The 21612-nt window shown below is 37.6% G+C and overlaps 1 protein-coding gene across 2 annotated transcripts in view; it reads left to right on the top strand.

The window, feature by feature from the left end:
- The window catches only part of STRN3 (striatin 3), a 116856-nt gene that overhangs the window by 39173 nt on the left and 56071 nt on the right, over positions 1–21612 (top strand). For both annotated transcript variants that reach the window (XM_044230498.1, XM_044230500.1), the window contains exons 2-3: positions 19456–19559; positions 20510–20583. In XM_044230498.1, the coding sequence (XP_044086433.1) occupies positions 19456–19559; positions 20510–20583 (178 nt within the window). The remainder of the gene's footprint in view (positions 1–19455; positions 19560–20509; positions 20584–21612) is intronic.

Raw genomic sequence — 21612 nt, forward strand, 5'->3', positions numbered from 1 at the left:
AATACCTCTTGGGAGTTTTATTTAAAAAAAAAATGGTTTCAAGAAACATACCAGTCCTGAGAACGTAATAATTAGTTAACATAATCATAATAGGCTCTCCTGAAGAATCTTGTCAGCAGAAAAAAACAAAACAAATAAAAGCTCAAAGTCGCTTATATGGAGAAGCTTTTTCCATTTATTCACTTTTTAAAAAATTTATACCTGGCCCTATCTCAAAAAGAATTTTATTCTCTTTTCAAAGAAAAAATAAGCAACAATAAAATGTGTTAGAAGTAGTGAAGCTTATTTATTTTTAGATATAGTTTGGATTCCTGACTTGGTACAAAACAGAATGGTTGAGGGAAGAGGGAAACTTGTTGCCAGTACTTCAATAGTATAGATAACAATCTTGACCAAGGGGCACCTGGGTGGCTCAATGGGTAAGGCTCTGCCTTAGGCTCAGGTCATGATCTTGGGGTCCTGGGATCAAGTCCTGCATTGGGCTCTCTGCTTAGTGGGGCCCGTGCTCCCCCTCCCTGCCCCGTCTGCCTCTCTGCCTACTTGTGATCTCTCTCTCCCTTTGTCAAATAAATAAATAAAATCTTTAAAAAAGGAAAAAGCAAACAAGCTTAACCAAGAGTCAGAAAACTTTTTTGAAAAGAGTCTACCTCTTTTGGTTAGAGGGACTCCTGGGTGACTCAGTTGGTGACTCAGTTGGTTAAGCATCTGCCTTTGGCTCAGATCATGATGCCGGGGTCCTGGGATTAAACCCCACGTTTGGCTCCATGGTTACCGGGTCATCTGCTTCTCCCTCTGCCCCTCCACCAGCTTCTGCTTCCCCTCCCCCCATAAATAAATAAAATCTTTCAAAAAAAAGTTGGTGGAATGTATTAAGTATACTATTTTTTTTTTTAAAGATTTTACTTATTTATTTGACAGAGAGAGACCACAAGCAGGCAGAGAGGCAGGCAGAGAGAGAGGAGGAAGCAGGCTCCCCGCCGAGCAGAGAGCCCGATGCGGGTCTCGATCCCAGGACTCTGAGATCATGACCCGAGCCAAAGGCAGCGGCCCAACCCACTGAGCCACCCAGGCGTCCCTTAAGTATACTATTTCGATAGGAGAAGTGGCTCTGTGCCGCTCGAGGGGTGTGTCCATTCTGCAGATTCTGAATCATTACTCTTGACGCCATGTTAATCTTTTGTGTTTTGTTTTTTTCTGAACTTGTATAGGATATAATTTATAACAGATTTAGAAAATAGTTATGATGTTAGTAAACGTGTTTTTAGAGAGTTCATTAAAATGGCTTACAGGTTTTGTTCTTAAAAGGGGTGGTATACTTCCTCTGTTAATGGAAAATGGGCTTACCTAGAACATAATGCTTTCAGATACCGGATAAATGAGAACTTACTAGAACAGGGTTGATAGTTAAAAATCTCTTATGCTTTAAACCATTACCATGAAAAATGACATTGGGATTATAGAGGATGAAGTGGTGTTTTTATTAACTTTTTTTAAGGCTCTGATAGAAGAGATAAAGACAAAGATTTTATTTGCCTTTGGAAATCTTAGTAATTGTTTGTGTTTCTCTTTTCTCTGGAATTCTTGTTTGTCTAGAATATTGGAAAGCTTTTAAAAAATATTTTTAAAAATATTTAGGGGCACCTGGGTGGCTCAGTGGGTTAAAGCCTCTGCCTTTGGTTCGGGTCATGATCTCAGGGTCCTGGGATCCAGCCCCGCATCAGGCTCTCTGCTAAGTAGGGAGCCTGCTTCCCTTCCTCTCTCTGCCTGCCTCTCTGCCTACTTGTGATCTCTATCTGTCAAATGAATAAATAAAATCTTTAAAAAATATATTTATTTATTTGACACACAGAGAGAAATCACAAGTAGGCAGAGAAGGCAGGCAGAGAGAGAGGGGGGTAAGCAGGCTCCCTGCTGAGGAGGGAGACTGATGCGGGGCTCAATCCCAGGACCCTGAGACCTGAGCCAAAGACAGGAGCTTAACCCACAGAGCTAAACTTTAAAAAAAAAATTTTTAAATTAAAAGTGGGCCTAACCCACAGAGCTAAATTTAAAAAAAATTTTTTTTTTTAATTTATGTATTTGAGAGAGCATGGGGGTGTGCAGCAGAGGGAGAGGGAGAAGCAGGCTCCCCACTGAGCAGAGAGTTAGACACAGGACCTTGATCCCAGGATCCCTGGGATCATGATGTGAGCTGAACTGACTGAGCCACCCAGGCTCCCCTAGAAAGTTATTTTTGTGAAAAACTTTCTAAGCTATTCCAAGCAGGCTTTTCGTTTATTCTTGAAAGCGTAGTATGCCATTTGGGTACATCTTATAACTACTTTTGTATCACTAGATGAGTATACAAAGCTTTCTATGTAGTGTCTCACCATACTGAATTATGTGGCTAAGTATGTCTGCTTTAATATCTAAGCTCCTTAATGATTCAATAATTAGCTAGGTTTTGAAACCTCTGTATTAAGTGAATTATTTTCTGTTTCGTTTTATATAAAATGTCAGTGGGTCAGCTGAGTCTTTATACTTTTTTTTTAAGATTTTATTTATTTATCAGAGAGAAAAGTAGGCTCCCCACTGAGCAAGGAGCTGATGCAGTACTCGATCCCAGGACCCTGGGATCATGACCTGAGTCGAAAGCAGCAGCTTAACCGACTGAGCCACCTAGGCGTTCCTATACTTTTATTTTCTATTATATACAGTTGGCTGACCTTTGCTTAATTTCCAGAAGTTTAAGTGCTTGGAATAGAACCACTTTTATAATTTCAGTTGATCATTAGGGGAGAGGGTGTTAATACTTCTTGAGAGCCTACTATTTCATTCATTTATTTTTTTATTTAGTGGGAAAGGGTGTTTATTTTTAAGGATTTTATTAGAACACCAGCAGGAGTCGGGAATGGTGGGGAGCAGAGGGAGAAGCAGACTCCCCTCTGAGCTGGGAGCCAGACATAGACTTGATCCCAGGACCCTGGGATCCTGACCTGAGCTGAAGGCAGCTGCTCAACTGACTGAGCCAACAGGTTCCCCCAAAAGGTGTTTTTATTATAGCACGGGGATGGGACCTGTGGGCAGAAAGAGCTGTGAAGAGCCTATTTTGAATAGAGATGTCTTGAATTTATTATTAGTTGCTATAACCTGATTTTTCTTTAATTTGCTTCTATACATAAAATATTTAACTTTGTTAATTCCTTGGGATGTTAAAATTTGCTTGCAGATGGCTTTATAGTTTCTAAGTACATGATCAGTTTTCCAAAAAGTTGTAAAGAATGTTTTATAATCATTGAACAAAACTAACCTGTCTCTGGTATTAGCATTTAAGTTTTGTTTAAAGTAAGAAAACTCTTACAGTAAAACAGATTTTGTTAAGTATTTTATTTCTTTGTTTTAAGCAAAATACTCTTATTTTAGGAAACTATAGTAAGTGTGGAATAACTTGAGGCTGATAACTAGTTCAGTGTTGAATGTTTTGCTCTGATGACCTCTAGTGGTCTTGCAGTTTAAAAGTGATCGGTTGTCAATATCAAGTAATTTTTTTTAGGCTCTCATGTGATAATCACATGCTGGTTGTTGAAGCTGTTGAACTCAGGTGATAAATAATATATGGCCCCAGTGAGTACCTTTACCTAATTTAAAGGAAGGAAAATTGTATTAGAAGACAGCAGTAGGTAGGCTTTGTTACTATAAATTAACTGTGATTAGATATGGAAACAAATTTAAAAAGTTTATTTCTGCCTGTACAGTATGTTTGTAGTAACAAATTTCAAGTTAATCATCACAGTTATAATCTTTTTTTTTTTTAAGATTTTATTTATTTATTTGACAGAGATGATAGGCAGAGAGGCAGGCAGAGAGAGAGGAAGGGAAGCAGGCTCCCCACTGAGCAGAGAGCCCGATGTGGGGCTGGATCCCAGAACCCTGGGCTCATGACCTGAAGGCAGAGCCTTTAACCCACTGAGCCACCCAGGTGCCCCCACAGTTAAAATCTTGAAGTCACACAATTAAAAGCATTAAAATTAGTTGACTTGGGCAAATAAACAATGAAAATTTGTGGTGTTTTATTTTTTATTTTTATTTTTTTAGAGAACTAGTGAATTGGGGAGAGGGAGAGGGAAATGAAGAGAGAGTCTTAAGCAGGCTCCATGCCCAATGTGGAGCCCAGTTTGGGTCTCCATCTCACAATGCTTGAGTTACGACCTGAGCTGAAATCAAGAGCCAGACAGACGCTTAACCGACTGAGCCACCGCAACCTGAAAATTTATGGTTTTTAAAAAGTACTTACTTTATTGACAGTACTACACACTCTGTGGTAGAATTTTTTCCTCTTAACTAAAGGACCTAGGTCATTGACCTCATTTTCACAATAAAAATTTACTTCTTAAATCTAACCATTAAGATGAGATTAATTTTTAACATTAGTATAAAACATTTCAAAATTATAAAAATAACTTATATGCAGGAAAGTGTATAAAACATAATTGCACAGTTTAGCCAATTATTAAAGAGAACAACCAAGTAATCACGCTTGGAAAGTTAAAGAGATAGATGGAGCACTGCTAGTACCCCAGGAGCCTTACCACCTGGCCCTTCCAAATTACTACTCCCCACTTCCATCATGAGGATAACTGCTATCATTTTTATATAATCATTTTCTTGGTTTTCTTTACATGTGCTCATATAAAGTGCACATTATTCAAATGTATTAGTTATGTTTGATAGTGACCTTTACATAAATGGAATTGAATGGGACGTTATCTTTTGTGTCTTGACTTTTCCCTCAACACGATATTAGTTCATCCGTATTATGTGTGGCCGTAGTTTGTTAATTTCCTTTGCTCTGTAGTGTTTCACTGTACTAATATGCCGCAATTTATCTCTTCTCTAACTGATGGGTATTTAGATTGTTTGCAGTCTTTGGCTGTTATAAAAAATGATTCTGGAAATGTTTTACATGTCTCGTAGTACATACTTATGCACATGTATTTCTTTTCGGTCTGTATCTAGGAATTTTGGGTTTAATTTATTTATATTTTCAACTTAAGTATAATACAAGACTTTTACAAAGAGGCTAAACCAGGTTATGGTCCCATAAGTCATTTATGGGAATTTCTGTTGATTCACAATTCCTTAAAGATAGTAAAAAAAAAAAAAAAAAAAAAAGATAGTATTGTCAGTTTTAAAAATTTTTAGCCAATCTGGTGTTGTTACTTTATTGGTATCTTAAATTTATATTCCTTTGAATACAGATGAAATTGAAAACTGTTTCATATCTTGATTAGCCATTTTGATAACTTGTGAAGTGTGAGTCTTCTTACAGTATTTCCATTATGCATCTTTTTTTATTATGTGGTTGTGTCTTTTGGGGAAGTGGTTATGAATTCTGTATTATGTATTTGATCACATTCTCATCTAGATGTTTAGCAAATATCTTTCATCAGGTTTGCTTTTTTAAAAAAAAGTTATTTTAGTACTTAAAAGTGGCTCAGTGGGTTAAGCTGCTGCGTTCGGCTCAGGTCATGATCTCAGGGTCCTGGGATCGAGGCCCGCATCGGGCTCTCTGCTCAGCAGGGAGCCTGCTTCCTCCTCTCTCTCTGCCTGCCTCTCTGCCTGCTTGTGATCTCTCTCTGTCAAATAAATAAATAAAATCTTTAAAAAAATGGTTAAGGTGGTAAATACTGTGTTAGGCTTTTTAGCACAATTTTTTAAAGTGTAAATTCATTAGTATTAAGTATATTCTCACTGTTGTGAAACATCCTCAGAACCTTTCAACTTGCAAATTTGAAGCATTAAACCCATTAAACAACAGTTACTACCCCTCTCTCTCTCCTATTAAAATATTTATTTATTTATTTATTTTTTGGGGAGCCCAGTGCAGGGGTTGAGCTCACAACCCTGAGATCAAGTACTGAGCTGAAATAAAAAATCAGACACTTAACCATCTGTACCACCCAGGCATCCCTCCCCCTCTCCTTTTTAACTGCCATTTTCCTTTTAGTTACTATCAATTTCGCTACTTTTACATACCTCATAAAAGTGAAATTGTGCATATTTGTGACTGCCTCATTTGACACAATGTGGCCTGATGGTTCATTCGTGTAGCATGTGGCAGGATCAAGACCTGGCTTTAAATTCTTTTGGATATATATGCCCAAAGTGGAATTGCTGGATCATATTTGATAGTTTTATTTTTAATATTTCAAGGATCATTCACAGTATTTCATGCATGTAATGATTGTATCATAATCCCATCAGCAGTGCACAAGAGTTCCAGTTTTTCTGCATCCTCACCAACACTTGTTGATGAATGTTTTGAATAATTTTAGAGTTACAGAAAAATTGAGCATATAGCATATGCATATGTGCTGTGCCCCCACCCCCCAAAACATTTTTCCTTTGTTATTAACATCTTGCATTAGAATGGTACATTTGCTACAATTAGTGAACCAGTTTGGGATGTTATTATTATTAACTGAACTCCATAGTTTGCTTTAATGTTCATTTTGTGTTGTACTGGTCTGTAGGTTTTAACAAAAGCATTATGTTACGGATTCTTCTTTACGATATCCTACAGAACAGTTTCATCACCCTTAAAAAGTCCGTGTGCTTCACCTAGTCATCTTCCCCATATCCCTGAATACTTGGTAACCACTGATTTTTTTGCTGCGTTGACAGTCTTGCCCTTTCTATAATGTTATAGTTGGAATTACACAATATGTGGCTGGTTTCTTTCCAGACTGTTTTTTTTCACTTTTTAGAATATGCATTTAAGGTTCCTCCATGTCTTTACATGGCTTGATAGCTCACCTGTTTTTTTTGTTGTTGTTTTTGTTTTTCCGAAGATTTTATTTATTCATTTGACAGACAGAGATCACAAGTAGGCAGAGAGAAGGGGTGGGGAAGCAGGCTCTACACTGAGCAGAGAGCCCGATGTGGGGCTTGATCCCAGGACCCCGAGTTCATGACCTGAGCCAAAAGCAGAGGCTTTAACCCACTGAGCCACCCAGGCGCCCCAGCTCATCTGTTTTTATTGATGAATACTTATTCTCTTGTATGGATATGCTACAGTTTATCATTCATTTGTTGAAAGGTGTCTTGGTTGATTCCAAGTTTGGACAGTTCATAATAAAACAACTTTAAACATTCATGTGTAGATTTTTGTGTAGACAGAGGTTTTCAGCTAATTGAGGAAGTACCAAAGGAGCATGATTGATGGATCTTAGGGTAGGAGTGTGTTTAATTTGTAATACAAACTGCCATGTAGTTTTCTAAAGTGGCTGTCCCATTTTACATTCTCATCAGCAATGAAAGAGTTTGTATTGTTTGACCTACTGGCCTGTGTTTTGGATTTCAGCCATTCTAATGGATCTAATGGATCTAATGGTATCTCATTGTTGTAATTTACATATTCCTGATGATAGTGATGTGGAGCATCTTTTCAGATGCTTATTTTCCACCTGTGTGTCTTCTTTGTTGACATGTCTGTTCAGATCTTTTGCCCTTTTAAAATTTTGGTTGTGAATAAAACTTGTATTAAGAATTCTTTATAGGTAGTGAGTAGCAATTCTTAATCAGATACGTGTTTTTACAAATATTTTCTCCCAGTCTGTGGTATATCTTTTCATTCTCTTAATAATGTCAGTCCTTAATTAGATATGTGTTTTTACAGCTATTTTCTCCCAGTCAGGTACATCTTTTCATTCTCTTAATAATGTCTTTTGCAGAGCAAAAGTGTTTTCAATTTTCATAAAGTCTGATGCTCTTTTTTCAAGGATCATGCTTTTCGTTTTTGTATTTGTATTAAAAACTCATCAGACACAAACCTAGATTTTTCTCCCTTTTGAGCGTGGAGCCCTGACACAGGGCTTGATCTTATGACCCTGAGATCCTGACCTGAACTGAAATCAAGAGTCAGATGCTTAACTGACTGAGCTACCTAGGTGCCCCCATTTATCTTTTGATGGACACTTGGTTTGCTTCTAAGTTTTAGGTATAATGAATGGTGTTGCTATTAACAAGGGTGTGTAAATTTCTCTTCAGGATCATGCTTTCAGTTCTTTTTAGTATATTCCCAGAAGTGAAATTGCTGGGTAATATGATCATTTTTTAAAAGATTTTACTTATTTACTTTTATTTTTAATTTTTATTTATTATTTTTATTAACATATAATGTATTATTTGCCCCAGGGGTATAGGTGTGTGAATCATCAGGCTTACACATTTCATAGCACTCAAACATAGCACATACCCTCCCCAGTGTCCATAATATTTATCTACATTTAGAGAGAGAGAGAGCGTGTGTGTACGCAAGAGCATGCACGGGCGAGGGGCAGAGGGAGAGAGAGTTCCAAGCCAACTTCCCGGTGAGCACAGAGCCTGACACAGGGCTTGTTCTCACAACCCTGAGATCACGACCTGAGCCTAACACAGGAGTCAGCTGCTCAACCCAACTGTGCTGCCCAGGTGCCTGGGTGAGATCATTCTATTTTTTAATTTTTTGAGGAACCACCATATTATCTTCCACAGTGACTCTTACCATTTTACCAACAATTTATATAAGGTTTCTAGTTTTTTCAAATCCTAACGGATGCTTTTTGTTCTTGTTGTTACTGTCTTTAATAGTAGCTATCCTAATGAGGTATAGTATCTCATAGGGGGCTTCCCTAATGATTAGTTGTGGAAAGCATGTTTTTATGTGCTTATTGGCCAATCATGTATCTTCTTTGGAGAAATACTTATTCAAGTCTTTTGTCCATTTTTGAATTGGGTTTTTTGTTCTTGAGTTTTAGGAATGGTTTATATATTCTGTATATTAATCTCTTATCCGAAACACAGTTTACAGTTTCTTGCCATTCCATAGATTCCTTTTTCCCTTTGTTGGCAGTTTCCGTTGATGTGCAAGAGTTTTAAATTTTCATCATGTCCATTTTCTCCATTTGTTCTTCTGTTACCTGTGGTTTGGTTTCATATCCAGGAAACCATTCCCAAGTCCGATGTTTTGAAGGTTTTGTCCTGTGTTTTCTTTTAACTTTATAGTTTTAGATCTTTCATTTAGGTCTTTGATTCATTCTGAATTAATTTGTGATGTATGAAAATTTGTGGTGTATGAACAGTCTGACTTCATTCTTTTGCATATGAATATTCTTTTTTTCCCAACAGTACCTGTTGAAAAGACTGTTCTTTCTTCACTGTGTGGTCTGGGCGTCCTTATAAAAGATATTTGATGTGTATGTTAAGGGTTTATTTTTGGTATTTCATTTCTGTTCCATTGGTCTAGATGTCTGTCTTTTTGCCAGTATCATACTGTCTTGATTACTTTTGCTTTGTGTAGTATGTTTTGAACTTAGGAAAGGCCTCCAACTTCATTCTTTTTTAAGATTGTTTTGCTATTAAGGGGTCCCCTGAGATTCCATGTAAATTTTAGTATGGATTTTTCTGTTTCTGTAAGAAATGTCATTGGGATTTTGAAAGGAATTGCACCCACTCTGAAAATTTGGATAGTATTGATATTTTAATAATATTAGTGTTCATTAGTCCATGAACATGAAATGTGTTTCCATTTATTTTCATCTTTAATTTGATTCAGCATTATTGTGTACTTTTCATTGTGCCTGTCCTTCACCTCCTTGGTTAATTCCTAAGTTAATTTTATTCTTTTTGATGCTGTTAAAAATGGAATTGTTTTGGGGCACCTGGGTGGCTCAGTGGGTTAAAGCTTCTGCCTTTGGCTCAGGTCATGATCTCAGGGTCCTGGGATCGAGCCCCATATCGGGCTCTCTGCTCGGTGGGGAGCCTGCTTCCCCCTCTCTCTCTGCCTGCCTCTCTGCCTACTTGTGATCTCTGTCTGTCAAATAAATACGTAAATAAATCTTTTTAAAAAATGGAATTGTTTCATAATTTCCTTTCATGATTGTTCGCTGATGGTATATAGAAATGCTGCTGAGGGTGTCTGGGTGGCTCAGTTAGTTGTTTTAAGTGTCTGACTCTTGATTTTGACTCAGGTCATGATCTTCGTTGTGAGAGCCCTGTGTTGGGTTCTGTGCTGGGTGTGTAGCCTGTTTAAGATTCTTTCTCTCCCCCTGCCTCTCTGCCACCCCCGTTTTAAAAAAAAAAACAAAAACATTGTTGATTTTTGTGTGACAGTATCCCGGTACTTTGCTTAATTTGTTAGTCCTAACATTTTTAATGAAATCTTTTGGGTTTTCTACATATAAGACTATATTATCTGTGAATAGAGATAATTTTACTTCTTTTCTAATTTGAATTCCTTTCTTTTTCTTGCCTTATTGCTCTGGAAGGTACTTAACAGTTCTATTTGTATAGCAGAGTTGGCATAGGCATCCTTCCCTTGTTCTCATTTGATTTGATTTGATTTATTTGAATTTTTAAAGTAGACTCCATGTCCAGCATGGAGCCCAATCACAGGCTTGAATTCATGACCCTGAGATAAGGAATGAGTTGAGACCAAGAGTCAGATGCTTATTCACTGAGCCACCCTGGCACCAGGCATACCTCTCCCATCCTCCATTCTGATTTCAGAGGGAAAGCTTTCATTCTTAAACTATTGAGTATGTTGTTTGTTGTGGCTTTTCATATATGGCTTTTTAAATTATGTTGAGATAGTTTTATTCCTGGTTTGTTGAGTGGTTTGGGTTTTGTTTTTTTGTTTGTTTGTTTATTTGTCATGAAAGTGTGTTGAACTTTGTCAGGTTCGTTCTCTGCATCAGTTGAAATGGTTTTGTAGTTTTCTCCCTTTATTATGTTAACGAGGTGCCTTACATTGATTGGTTTTCTTGTGTTGAACCATCCCTGCATTCAAGGAATAAATCTCACTTGGTTGTGGTATACAATCTTTGTAATATGCTGCTGAATTTGATTTACTAGTATTATGTTGAGGGTTTTTACAAAAGTATTTATAAGAGATACTGTTCTATAGTTTTCTTACAGTGTTTGTGTCTGGCTCTGGTATGGGGCAGTGCTGGCCTTGATGAATTACAGAGTGTTTTGTCTCCAATTTTTGGAAATGTTTTAGAAGGTTTTTTGTTAGTTCTTTAAATGTTTGGCAGGATTCACTAGTAAAGCTAACATGTCCAGGGTTTTTCTTTGTATGAGGGATTTTTATTTTTTATTTTTAAAAAAGATTTATGTATTTATTTTAGAGGGAGAACACTTGTGGGCAGTGGATGGGCAGAGGGAGAAGGAGAGAAGTGGACTTCCTGCTTAGTGGGGAGTCCAAAGACACAGGGCTCAATCTCATGACCCTGAGATCATGACTTGAGCCTAAAAGAGGAATCAGATGCTTAACCAGCTAAGCCATCCAGGCACCCCTGTATGAAGGATTTTTGATAACCGAATTAATCTATAAGTAGGTCTTTTCTGTTTTCTTTTTCTTCATCACTCAGTCTTGTTAGGTTTTGTGTTTCTGAGTTATCCAATTTGTTGGTGTTCAGTTGTTCCTAGTATGCTTCCAGTTCTTTTATTTCTGTAGAATTGGTTGTAATGCTTCCACTTTCATTTCGATTTTGATATTTGTGTCTTTCTTTTTTTCTTAGTGGACGCAGCTAACATTTTGTCAATTTTGTTGATACTTTAAGTGAATCAAGTTCTGTTTTTGTTGATTTTTCTGTTTTTTTTTTTGTTGTTGTTGTTGTTGGTTTATTCCTAGATAGTTTTGTTTTTTGATGCCATTGTAAATGTTTTTTTTGCAGTAACTTTTTTTTTTTTTAAGGTTTTATTTGTTTATTTTGACTGAGAAGGAGCAGAAATGAGGGTAGGGGTAGGACAGAGGGAGAAGGAGAAACAGGCTCCCCGCTGAGGAAGGAGCTGAATGTGGGGCTCCATCCTAGGACTCTGGGATTCTGACATGAGCCAAAGGCAGGGGCTTAATTTACCGAGCCACCCAGGCTTCCCTACCTTTTTTTTTTTTTTTTTTTTGCATTTACTTTTTGAAGTGTTTATTTGCTGAGATGATGCTACTAATGGTGCATTATGACCTATAAAAATAGCTTAGAATTCATTGTCAGTGAACCTTTATTAAACATTGTTTCTTGCTGTCTCCTGACACGCGCAGGAGAAGAATGAGGCACAGACAAGTCAGCTGCTAGAGAATGGGAGCAGGGGGCCACCGTCGCTTATTTAATTGTGTGTGTGTGTGTGTGTTTTTTTTTTTTTAAAGATTTTATTTATTTATTTGACAGAGAGAAATCACAAGTAGATGGAGAGGCAGGCAGAGAGAGAGAGGGAAGCAGGCTCCCTGCTGAGCAGAGAGCCCGATGCGGGACTCGATCCCAGGACCCTGAGATCATGACCTGAGCCGAAGGCAGTGGCTTAACCCACTGAGCCACCCAGGCGCCCCTGTTTTTTTTTTTTTTTTTTTTAATCACTTTCAGACATAACCTTTACCTTTTAAGTCAGAGTATATAGATACTACGTGATGTGAGGTCATAAGGCCACATCCAACAGTCATGATATATCTGTTATTTTCTTTTTACCCTCATCTCCACATAGTTTGGGTTAGGATATGTCCTTTTAAAAGTATTTTCTTGATGAACTCTCACCTTTTTTTGTCTTTTGTGTTTGTGAATTATCTCCCTTCAACTCCTGTTCAAAAGCTGCTATGGGATTCTTGCTTTTTAAATATAGTAGGTGCTTGTTTAATGTACTAAATTCTGTATGGATGGATGGTTTTTAGAATGAAAATGCCAAGAGAAGAAGTGAAAATGAATTCTCACAATAGAGTAAGATTCTAGTGCCGGCTTTAGCAGAAGCACATAGACAACAGTGTAGGCTTCTAATAGGAAACATTACCACTTTTACCACTTTTTTTTTTTTTTTTAATCCTTTAGAGGGCCTTATTACTTTCACATAGTTTCAGTGCCTTTCTCATTGGAAAAAATCATTGATTACTGCTTTTTTTTTTTTTAAAGATTTTATTTATTTAATAGAGAAAGAAGCAGAGGGAGAGGGAGAAACAGACTCCCTGTTGAGTAGGGAGCCTAATGCAGGACTGGATCCTAGGACCCCAGGGATCATGACCTGAGTGGAAGGCAGACAGTTAGCTGACTGAGCCATGTTGGTGACTCCTTTTTAAGAAGCAGAATTAAATGAGCTTCTTTCATCTTTTTCCATTGCTAATTATAGTATGCTTATAAGATCTGGAAATTGGAGTCACATAATGCTTTTAGTATGTGATAATGGTTTTTTCCTTTTTCTTTTTTTCTAGTCAATACAAGGATGGTTCTAGGGACGCTTGGGTGGCTCAGTCAGTTAAGCATTTGCATTTGGCTTAGGTCATGATCCTGGGTCCTGGGATCGAGCCCCACATTGGGCTCCCTGCTTGGCAAGGAGCCTGTTTCTCCCTCTCTTTCTGTCCTGCCCCCCCCATACTCTCTTTCTTGCTCTCTCTCAAATAAATGAATAAAATCTTAAAAAAAAGAATGGTTCTATATCTGCAAATTAATAGACATGATACATTCCTTTAACATAATGAAGGGTAAAACCATGAGATCATCTCAGTAGATGCAGCATTTGACAAAATTCAGCATCCTTTCTTTTTAAAAAAAAATCTTATTTATTTATTTATTTATTTGACAGAGAGATCACAAGTAGGCAGAGAGGCAGGCAGAGAGAGAGGGGGAAACAGGCTCCCCGCTGAGCAGAGAGCCTGATGTGGGGCTCGATTCCAGGACCCTGGGATCATGACCTGAGCCGAAGGCAGAGACTTTAACCCATTGAGCCATCTAGGCGCCCCTTCAGCATCCTTTCATGATAAAAACTCAACAAAGTGTGTTTAGGAGCAACATACCTCAACATGATAAAGGTCATATATGACAAGACCACAGCTAATATACTTAAGGGGGAAAAGCTAAAAGCTTTCTTTTAAGATCAGGAACAAGACAAGGTTGTTCACTTGTCACCTTTATTCAACTTAGAACTGAAAGTCTAACCAATCAAACCAGAAGGGGATAAAAAATATACAAATTGGTAACAAAGAAGTAAAATTGCCACTGTTTGCAGATGGCATAGTACTATATATAGAAAATCTTAAAGACTCTACAAAAAAACTATTAGAACTAATAAATTCAGTAAAGCCACAGGATACAAAATCAATATACAGAATTCTGTTGAATTTCTATTAACTGATAACAAAGTGGTAGAAAGAGAAATTATGAACAGACACTTCTCCAATGAAGACATACAAATGGCTATCAGACACATGAAAAAATGTTCATCATCATTAATCATTAGGGAGATTCAAATTAAAACCACATTGAGATACCACCTTACACCAGTTAGAATGGCCAAAATTAGCAAGACAGGAAACAACGTGTGCTGGAGCGGATGTGGAGAAAGGGGAACCCTCTTAAATGGTGGTGGGAATGCAAGTTGGTGCAGCCACTTTGGAAAACAGTGGAGATTCCTCAAGAAATTAAAAATAGAGCTTCCCTGTGACACTGCAATTGCACTACTGGGTATTTACCCCAAAGATACAGATGTTGTGTAAAGAAGGGCCATCTGTACCCCAATGTTTATAGCAGCAATGGCCACGGTCGCCAAACTGTGGAAAGAACCAAGATGCCCTTCAACAGACGAATGGATAAGGAAGATGTGGTCCATATACACTATGGAATATTATGCCTCCATCAGAAAGGATGAATACCCAACTTTTGTAGCACCATGGACGGGACTGGAAGAGATTATGCTAAGTGAAATAAGTCAAGCAGAGAGAGTCAATTATCATATGGTGTCACTTATTTGTGGAGCATAACAAATAACATGGAGGACAAGGGGAGATGGAGAGGAGAAGGAAGTTGAGGGAAATTGGAAGGGGAGGTGAACCATGAGAGACTATGGACTCTGAAAAACAATCTTGAGGGTTTTGAAGGGGCAGAGGGTGGGAGGTTGGGGGAACCAGGTGGTGGATATTAGGGAGGGCACGAATTGCATGAGCTCTGGGCGTGGTGCAAAAACAATGAATAGAAATAAAGAAATAAAAAATTAAAAACAACAACAACAAAAAAGAAAACAGTGTTTACATTTGCACTAGAAAGAGTGAAATACCTCGGAATAAATTTAATCATGGAGAGAACTGTATTTTGAAAATGAGAAAGCATTGATAAAAGAAACTGAAGGGGGTGGTGCCAGGGTGGCTCAGTGTGTTAAGCCTCTGTCTTCAAATTGGGTCAGGATCTCAGGATGCTGGGATCAAGCCCTGCAGTGGGCTGTCTGCTCAGTGGGGAGCCTGCTTCCCTGCCCCCCCAACTTGTGATCTCTCCCTCCCTCTGTCAAATAAATAAATAAAATCTTAAAAAAAAAAAAAGAAATTGAAGACGACACAAACAAATGGGAAGTTATACCATGTTTGTGGATTGGAAGAATTAATAGGCAAAATAGTCAAAATCTTCATACTTCATAATCAAGTTCTATAGATTGAGTGCAATCCCTATTAAAATATCAATAATCTATTTAACAGAATTAGAACAAATAATGGTAAAATTTGTGTGGATCCAAAAAAGACCCCAAATGGGTCAAAGCAATCATGAAAAAGAAGTACAAAACTAGAGGTTTTGGCAGTCCCATATTTTAAGATACATTGCAAATCTATAGTAATGACAACAGTGTGGTGCTGGCATAAAAATAGATCAACAGGATAGAGAACTCAAAAATGGTAAATTAATCTATGGTAGAGGAGGCAAGAGTATACAATAGAGAAAAGACAGTCTCTTCAATAAATGGTATTAGGAAAAACTGGACAGCTGCATGCAAAAGAATGAAAGGAGATCACTTTCTTACACCATACACAAAATAAATTCAAAATGGATTAAAGACCTAAATGTGAGACCTGAAACCATAAAACGCCTCAAAGAAAACATAGGCAATAGTGTCTTGGACATTGATCTTAGCAACATTTTTCTAAATATGTCCCCTCAGGTAAGGGAGACAAAAATAAGAATAAACTTGGGACTGCATCAGAATGAAAACCTTCTGCAGAGTGAAGGAAACAGTCAACAAAATGAAAAGACATCCTACTGAATGGGAGAAGATATTTGCAAATGATATGTTTGATAAAGGGTTAATGTCATATAAAGAACTTAAGACAACTGAACGCCAAAAAAATAAATAAAAATAATTAACAATCTGGTTTAAAAATGGGCAGAGGACTTGAATAGACATTTTTCTAAAGAAGACATATGGATGACCAAGAGACGTAAAAAGATGTTCACAATATAATCAGGGAGGTGCATAACAAAACCTTAGTGACTTATCACCTTAGACCTGTCAGAATGGCTGATATAAAAAAGACAAGAAATAAGTATTGGTGAGGATGTGGAGAAAAGGGAACCGTTTTGCAGCATTGGTGGGAATGTGTAAATTGATGGAACCACTGTAGACAACAAGATGGAAATTCCTCAAACAATTAAAAATAGAAATACCATATAGTCCCAATAATTCCACTAGTGGGTATTTACCCACAGATGATGGAAATGCTAATTGGTAAAATTTATGCACCCCTATGTTGCAACATTATTTACAATAGCCAAGATACAGAAGCAACCTAAGTATATCCACTGTTAGTTGAACAGATAAAAACGATGGAATATTACAAAATGGAATATTTCTTAGGCATAAAAAGAGTGAGATCTTGCCTTTTGCGACAACATTGATACATCTAGAAGGTATTATGCTAAGTGAAATAAGCCAAAGAAAGACACACTATATGATCTCACTTTTTTTTGAAATCTAGACAAAGTAAATTGAACAAACAAAAAAACAGAAAAAGAATCATAAATACAGAGAACTAACGTGTGGTTGCCAAAGGTGAGGAGGTTGGGGAGATGGACGAAGTAGGTGAAGTGATTTAAGAGGTACAACTTCAGTTACAGAATTGGTAAGTTAGGGAAGGAAAACTCCCCATAGAGAATGTAGTCAATAATACCGTTAGGGTGTTGTATGGTGACAGTGCTGGTGACTGCACTTATTGTGGTGAAAAAAAGAAAGTTGGTGCAGGCAAAAAACCTAATCAGAATTTCTTGAGGCTTAAAAAAAAACTCTTGAGGCTGTGTGATGAAATTGACATTTCGCTTTTGCTTTATAAAGTTCAAGAGAGTCATAAGTGCTACTTTTCTCTTAAGGTATTAGACTGTTAGGTTCTGAATAGTTACCATTCCTCCTAGACGTTTTTGTTTGTTTGTTTTGAAATTTGTATTTGGAAGTTTTATGTAGCTGTCTAACGTCTCAGGTGTTAAGGAGTTATAGGTGATTTCTTTTTTTTTTTTTTATTTCAGAGAGAGCGAGTGAGCAGTGGTGGTGTGGGGCGGGCAGGCAGTGGAAGAGGGAGAGAAAGAATCTTTTTTTTTTTTTTTTAAGATTTTATTTACTTATTTGACAGACAAGTAGGCAGAGAGGCAGGCAGAGACAGAGAGAGGAGGAAGCAGGCTCCCTGAGCAGACAGCCCGACTCGGGCTCAATCCCAGGACCCTGAGACCACAACCTGAGCCGAAGGCAGAGGCTTTACCCCACTGAGCCACCCAGGCGCCCCAAGAGGGAGAGAAAGAATCTTAAACTGGGCTAGATCTCACAACCCTGAGATCATGAGAAGAGCTGAAAATTAGGAGTCCAACTTTTAGCTTAACTGACGGAGCCACCCTGGAGCCCCCCCGCCCTCCCCCTTTTTTTTCTAAATTTGACAGAGATCACAAGTAGGAAGAGAGGCATGCAGAGAGAGGGGGAAGCAGGCTCTCTCTCAGCAGGCTCTTCGAGGAGCAGAGAGCCAGATGTGGGGCTTGATCCCAGGACCCTGGGATCACGACCTGAGCTGAAGGCAGAGGCTTTAACCCACTGAGCCACCCAGGCGCCCCCCGCTTTTTTAAATTAAGGGTAATAGAGGAACACCTGGGTGGCTTGGTCAGTTAAGCATCTGCCTTCTGCTCAGCTCATGATCTCAGGGTCCTGGGATCTAGCCTCGAATCAGGCTCCTTACTTAGCAGGAAGCATGCTTCTCCTTCTCCCTCCACTCTTCTCTGCTTGTACTTGTGCACTGGCATACACACACTCTCTCTCTCTAATAAATACATCTTAAAATAAAGGATAATAGAGAAGAGCTTGTTTTGATGGCAGTGGACATTTGTTAAACATTAAATATGTTTTTACTAATCAGTTTGATTTAGCTGGTCTGCTGGCTCTTTCTATTAAAGAAATGAAGAGATCCTTATTTATTTATTAAATTTATTTATTTGATAGAGATTATGAGTAGTCAAGAGAGGAAGGGAAGCAGGCTCCCTGCTGAGCAGAGAGCCCAATGTGGGGCTCAATCCCAGGACCTTGAGATCATGACCTGAGCCAAAGGCAGAGGCTTTAACCCACTGAGCCAACCAGGCACCCAGGAGATCCTAATTTAATGGGTTAAATTATTCAGCTGAATTTATTTGTTCTGATCCATTAATCGTAATATAGGTTACTAAGTAACTTCCTTTTTCTTAATCAACAAATATACCTGTGGGTTATCTCAGCAAAAGCATTCTCCCCCATGTGGAAGTTAATTTTATTGTAATTATATGCATAATGGCAAGTGTCTCCATACCTATGAGAGTGTCTTTATTTTTTTTTGTTTGTTTTTTTTTAAAGATTTTATTTATTTATTTGACAGAGAGAGATCACAAGTAGGCAGAGAGGCAGACAGAGAGAGAGAGGAGGAAGCAGGCTTCCCGCTGAGCGGAGAGCCTGATGCAGGACTCGATCCCAGGACCCTGAGATCATGACCTGAGCCGAAGGCAGCAGCTTAACCCACTGAGCCAGCCAGGCGCCCCCTATGAGAGTCTCTTTAAGCATTACTCTTTAGTGTGGTAAAGGGGCCTGACATGATAGGAGGGGCCAGGAAAAGATAGAGAGTTGCCTCTCACAGAAATGAGGCAGTCAAAAAGACAAAAATTTCCTCTCATAATAGAAAAATGACAGCAGAAAGTAATGAGTTCTTTGAAAATATGGTGGCTTTACTTAAACTATTTGCAGTATTGTGCTGTTATTGTTTCAAGAATTGAAAGAATTTGGAGTGGGTGTGTGGAATAGAAAAGATGTTAAATTTTTAAGTATTTCATTAAAAAAATGCTTTGAGGTATTATTACTGTTTTTTGAAACAACCAGTATCTCACTTGGGGAAAAATATTTTATCTATTTATGAAAATAGTATTTTTTAGTTCTTTGTGAATTATGTTAGGAAGTAGGTTCAGTTTTTATGTATAAAATTTCCTTTTATGATTATGTAGAAGTTACTAATATTAAGACTTTAAGATTATAAGCAAATAAATTGACTTACAGTTATGTTTATTTTTAAAATAATTGTGTTACCTAACAAAGTTTGGTTGACTGTTTCTGTGCATTATATAAAACTTGCTGTCATGTTTTCTTATTTTTGGTTTCCTGTGTATCATTAGGAAAAAATGAAAATAAATGAATCTTTTATATTTTTAGGCCCGGATAGCATTTTTGCAAGGAGAAAGAAAAGGTCAAGAAAACTTGAAGAAGGATTTAGTAAGAAGAATAAAGATGTTAGAGTATGCATTAAAACAAGAAAGGTTTGTGTACCTCATTTTCTTATATGTGTAATATAAAGTAGAACAGTTTTCCTTTTTGTACTAGTGTATAGCGTATTTAAAAGCTCTTTGAAAGATATGAAACCTGCCCAAAATACAAGATGATACTTTGATTTTTTTTTTTTCCCCAATTTATTTATTTTCAGAAAAACAGTATTCATTATTCCCTCACCACACCCAGTGCTCCATGCAAGCTGTGCCCCCTATAATACCCACCACCTGGTACCCCAACCTCCCACCCACCCGCCGCTTCAAACCCCTCAGATTGTTTTTCAGAGTCCATAGTCTCTCATGGTTCATCTCCCCTTCCAATTTACCCAAAAGCACATACCCTCCCCAATGTCCATAACCCTACCCCCCTTCTCCCAACCCCCCTCCCCCCAGCAACCCACAGTTTGTTTCGTGAGATTAAGAGTCACTGATACTTTGATTCTTATATGGGAAAAGAAAAGATTTAAATCTTTATTTTTTAAAAGATTTTATTTATTTATTTCATTGGGGGAGCAGTGAGGGAGGAGAAGCAGACTCCCTGCTAAGCAGGCAGCCTGATGTGGGGCTCTACCCCAGGACCTCTCAGGATAACTGACTGAGCCACCCAGGCGCTCCAAGATTTAAATCTTTTTTTTTCCCCCCAAGATTTAAATCTTTAAAATTGAAATAATATCTTGTTACGGAATCTAGGTTTTGGGGTTTTTGTTTCTTTAAAGATCAGGAAAAATTTATCTTTACTCAGGTGTTTGTGTTAATTGGGTAATTTACATTTTTTTCTTTCACAGCAGTGCACCTTTTTTTCTAACTTCCTTTGCAAGTAAAGCTTAAAAACAGACAATTTGTATTATGTTTTATTTGTTATCAGAGAAATATATACCAGTATTAACTGTGTGGAAAAAGAGAAAGCATTTTCTTTAAACAATTTATTATTGAATTTTCAGGGCAAAATATCACAAATTAAAATATGGCACAGAACTGAACCAAGGTGATTTGAAAATGCCAGCCTTTGAATCAGGTAAACTTGATTCTTCCATTAACCTTCTCCTGACCTAATTCAAGAAAAATTGGTTTAAGCTCATTTTTATGTAACAGCCATATTTTCTTCATTCTCATTTTGCTTTGATAGCATTGTTTAGTCAGATTGTTGACTACTTTAATATTATTTAGTGTTTTGGGGGAAATAATAGATGAATAAAGTAACTAGCTTTATCTACATCTCAGTCCTGAGGTTATTTATCCTGTGTTCCTTGTGCTGAAACTTACGTAAAATTGTGGGTACATTTTTGGAATTAACTAGAGGTGAAAGGTAATGCAACAGTTCTTTCTGTGCTTGTAGGTAATCCTTATCCCATATGAACTTAAATTTTTATTACTACAAAGTTGTTTTCATGTGGAGAAGCTGTGGTTAACAGTTTAATTCTGAAAATTGGAAATTTGATTGAATTTGAAAACCTCATAGGCAGCCAAGTAAGGGTTAAGAGAAGGAAAAAAAATCTTCGCTTCATCTTGCACTATACTAAATTTTGCATCTGCTCTAAACTAAATGGATATTGAGGACAAGAGTACTGTCTGATGAGCAGTTATGCTGGGAAGAGACGGCTAGAATAGGAAAAGGCTAAAAGTTTGCTGGTAAATTTAGGGTTCTGTATGATTACAATTTCAGTAGTCTAAACATCTAATTATGAGGATTATTTTGTTTTATACAAATTAGGAATATTATCAGTTTCTTATTTCAGGTACATTTAGAACTTATACACATTTTTTTTAAAAATTTTTAAAAATACTTTATTTATTTGACAGGCAGAGATCACAAGTAAGCAGGGGAGGCAGGCTCCCCGCCAAGCAGGGTGCCTGATACGGGGCTCGATCCCAGGACCCTGAGATCATGACCGGAGCCAAAGGCAGAGGCTTACCCATTGAGCCACCCCGGCGCCCCTAGAACTCATACATTTTGATGGTGCAGTTAGATTGAATTCTGAGCTGTTCTTGGATGCTGGTTATTAAGACAAGGAAAAAGTGTGTCTTTATTTGGATATGCAATATT

The sequence above is a fragment of the Neovison vison genome, chromosome 13 (assembly GCF_020171115.1).
Source record: "Neovison vison isolate M4711 chromosome 13, ASM_NN_V1, whole genome shotgun sequence".
Classification (NCBI taxonomy): Eukaryota; Metazoa; Chordata; class Mammalia; order Carnivora; family Mustelidae; genus Neogale; species Neogale vison.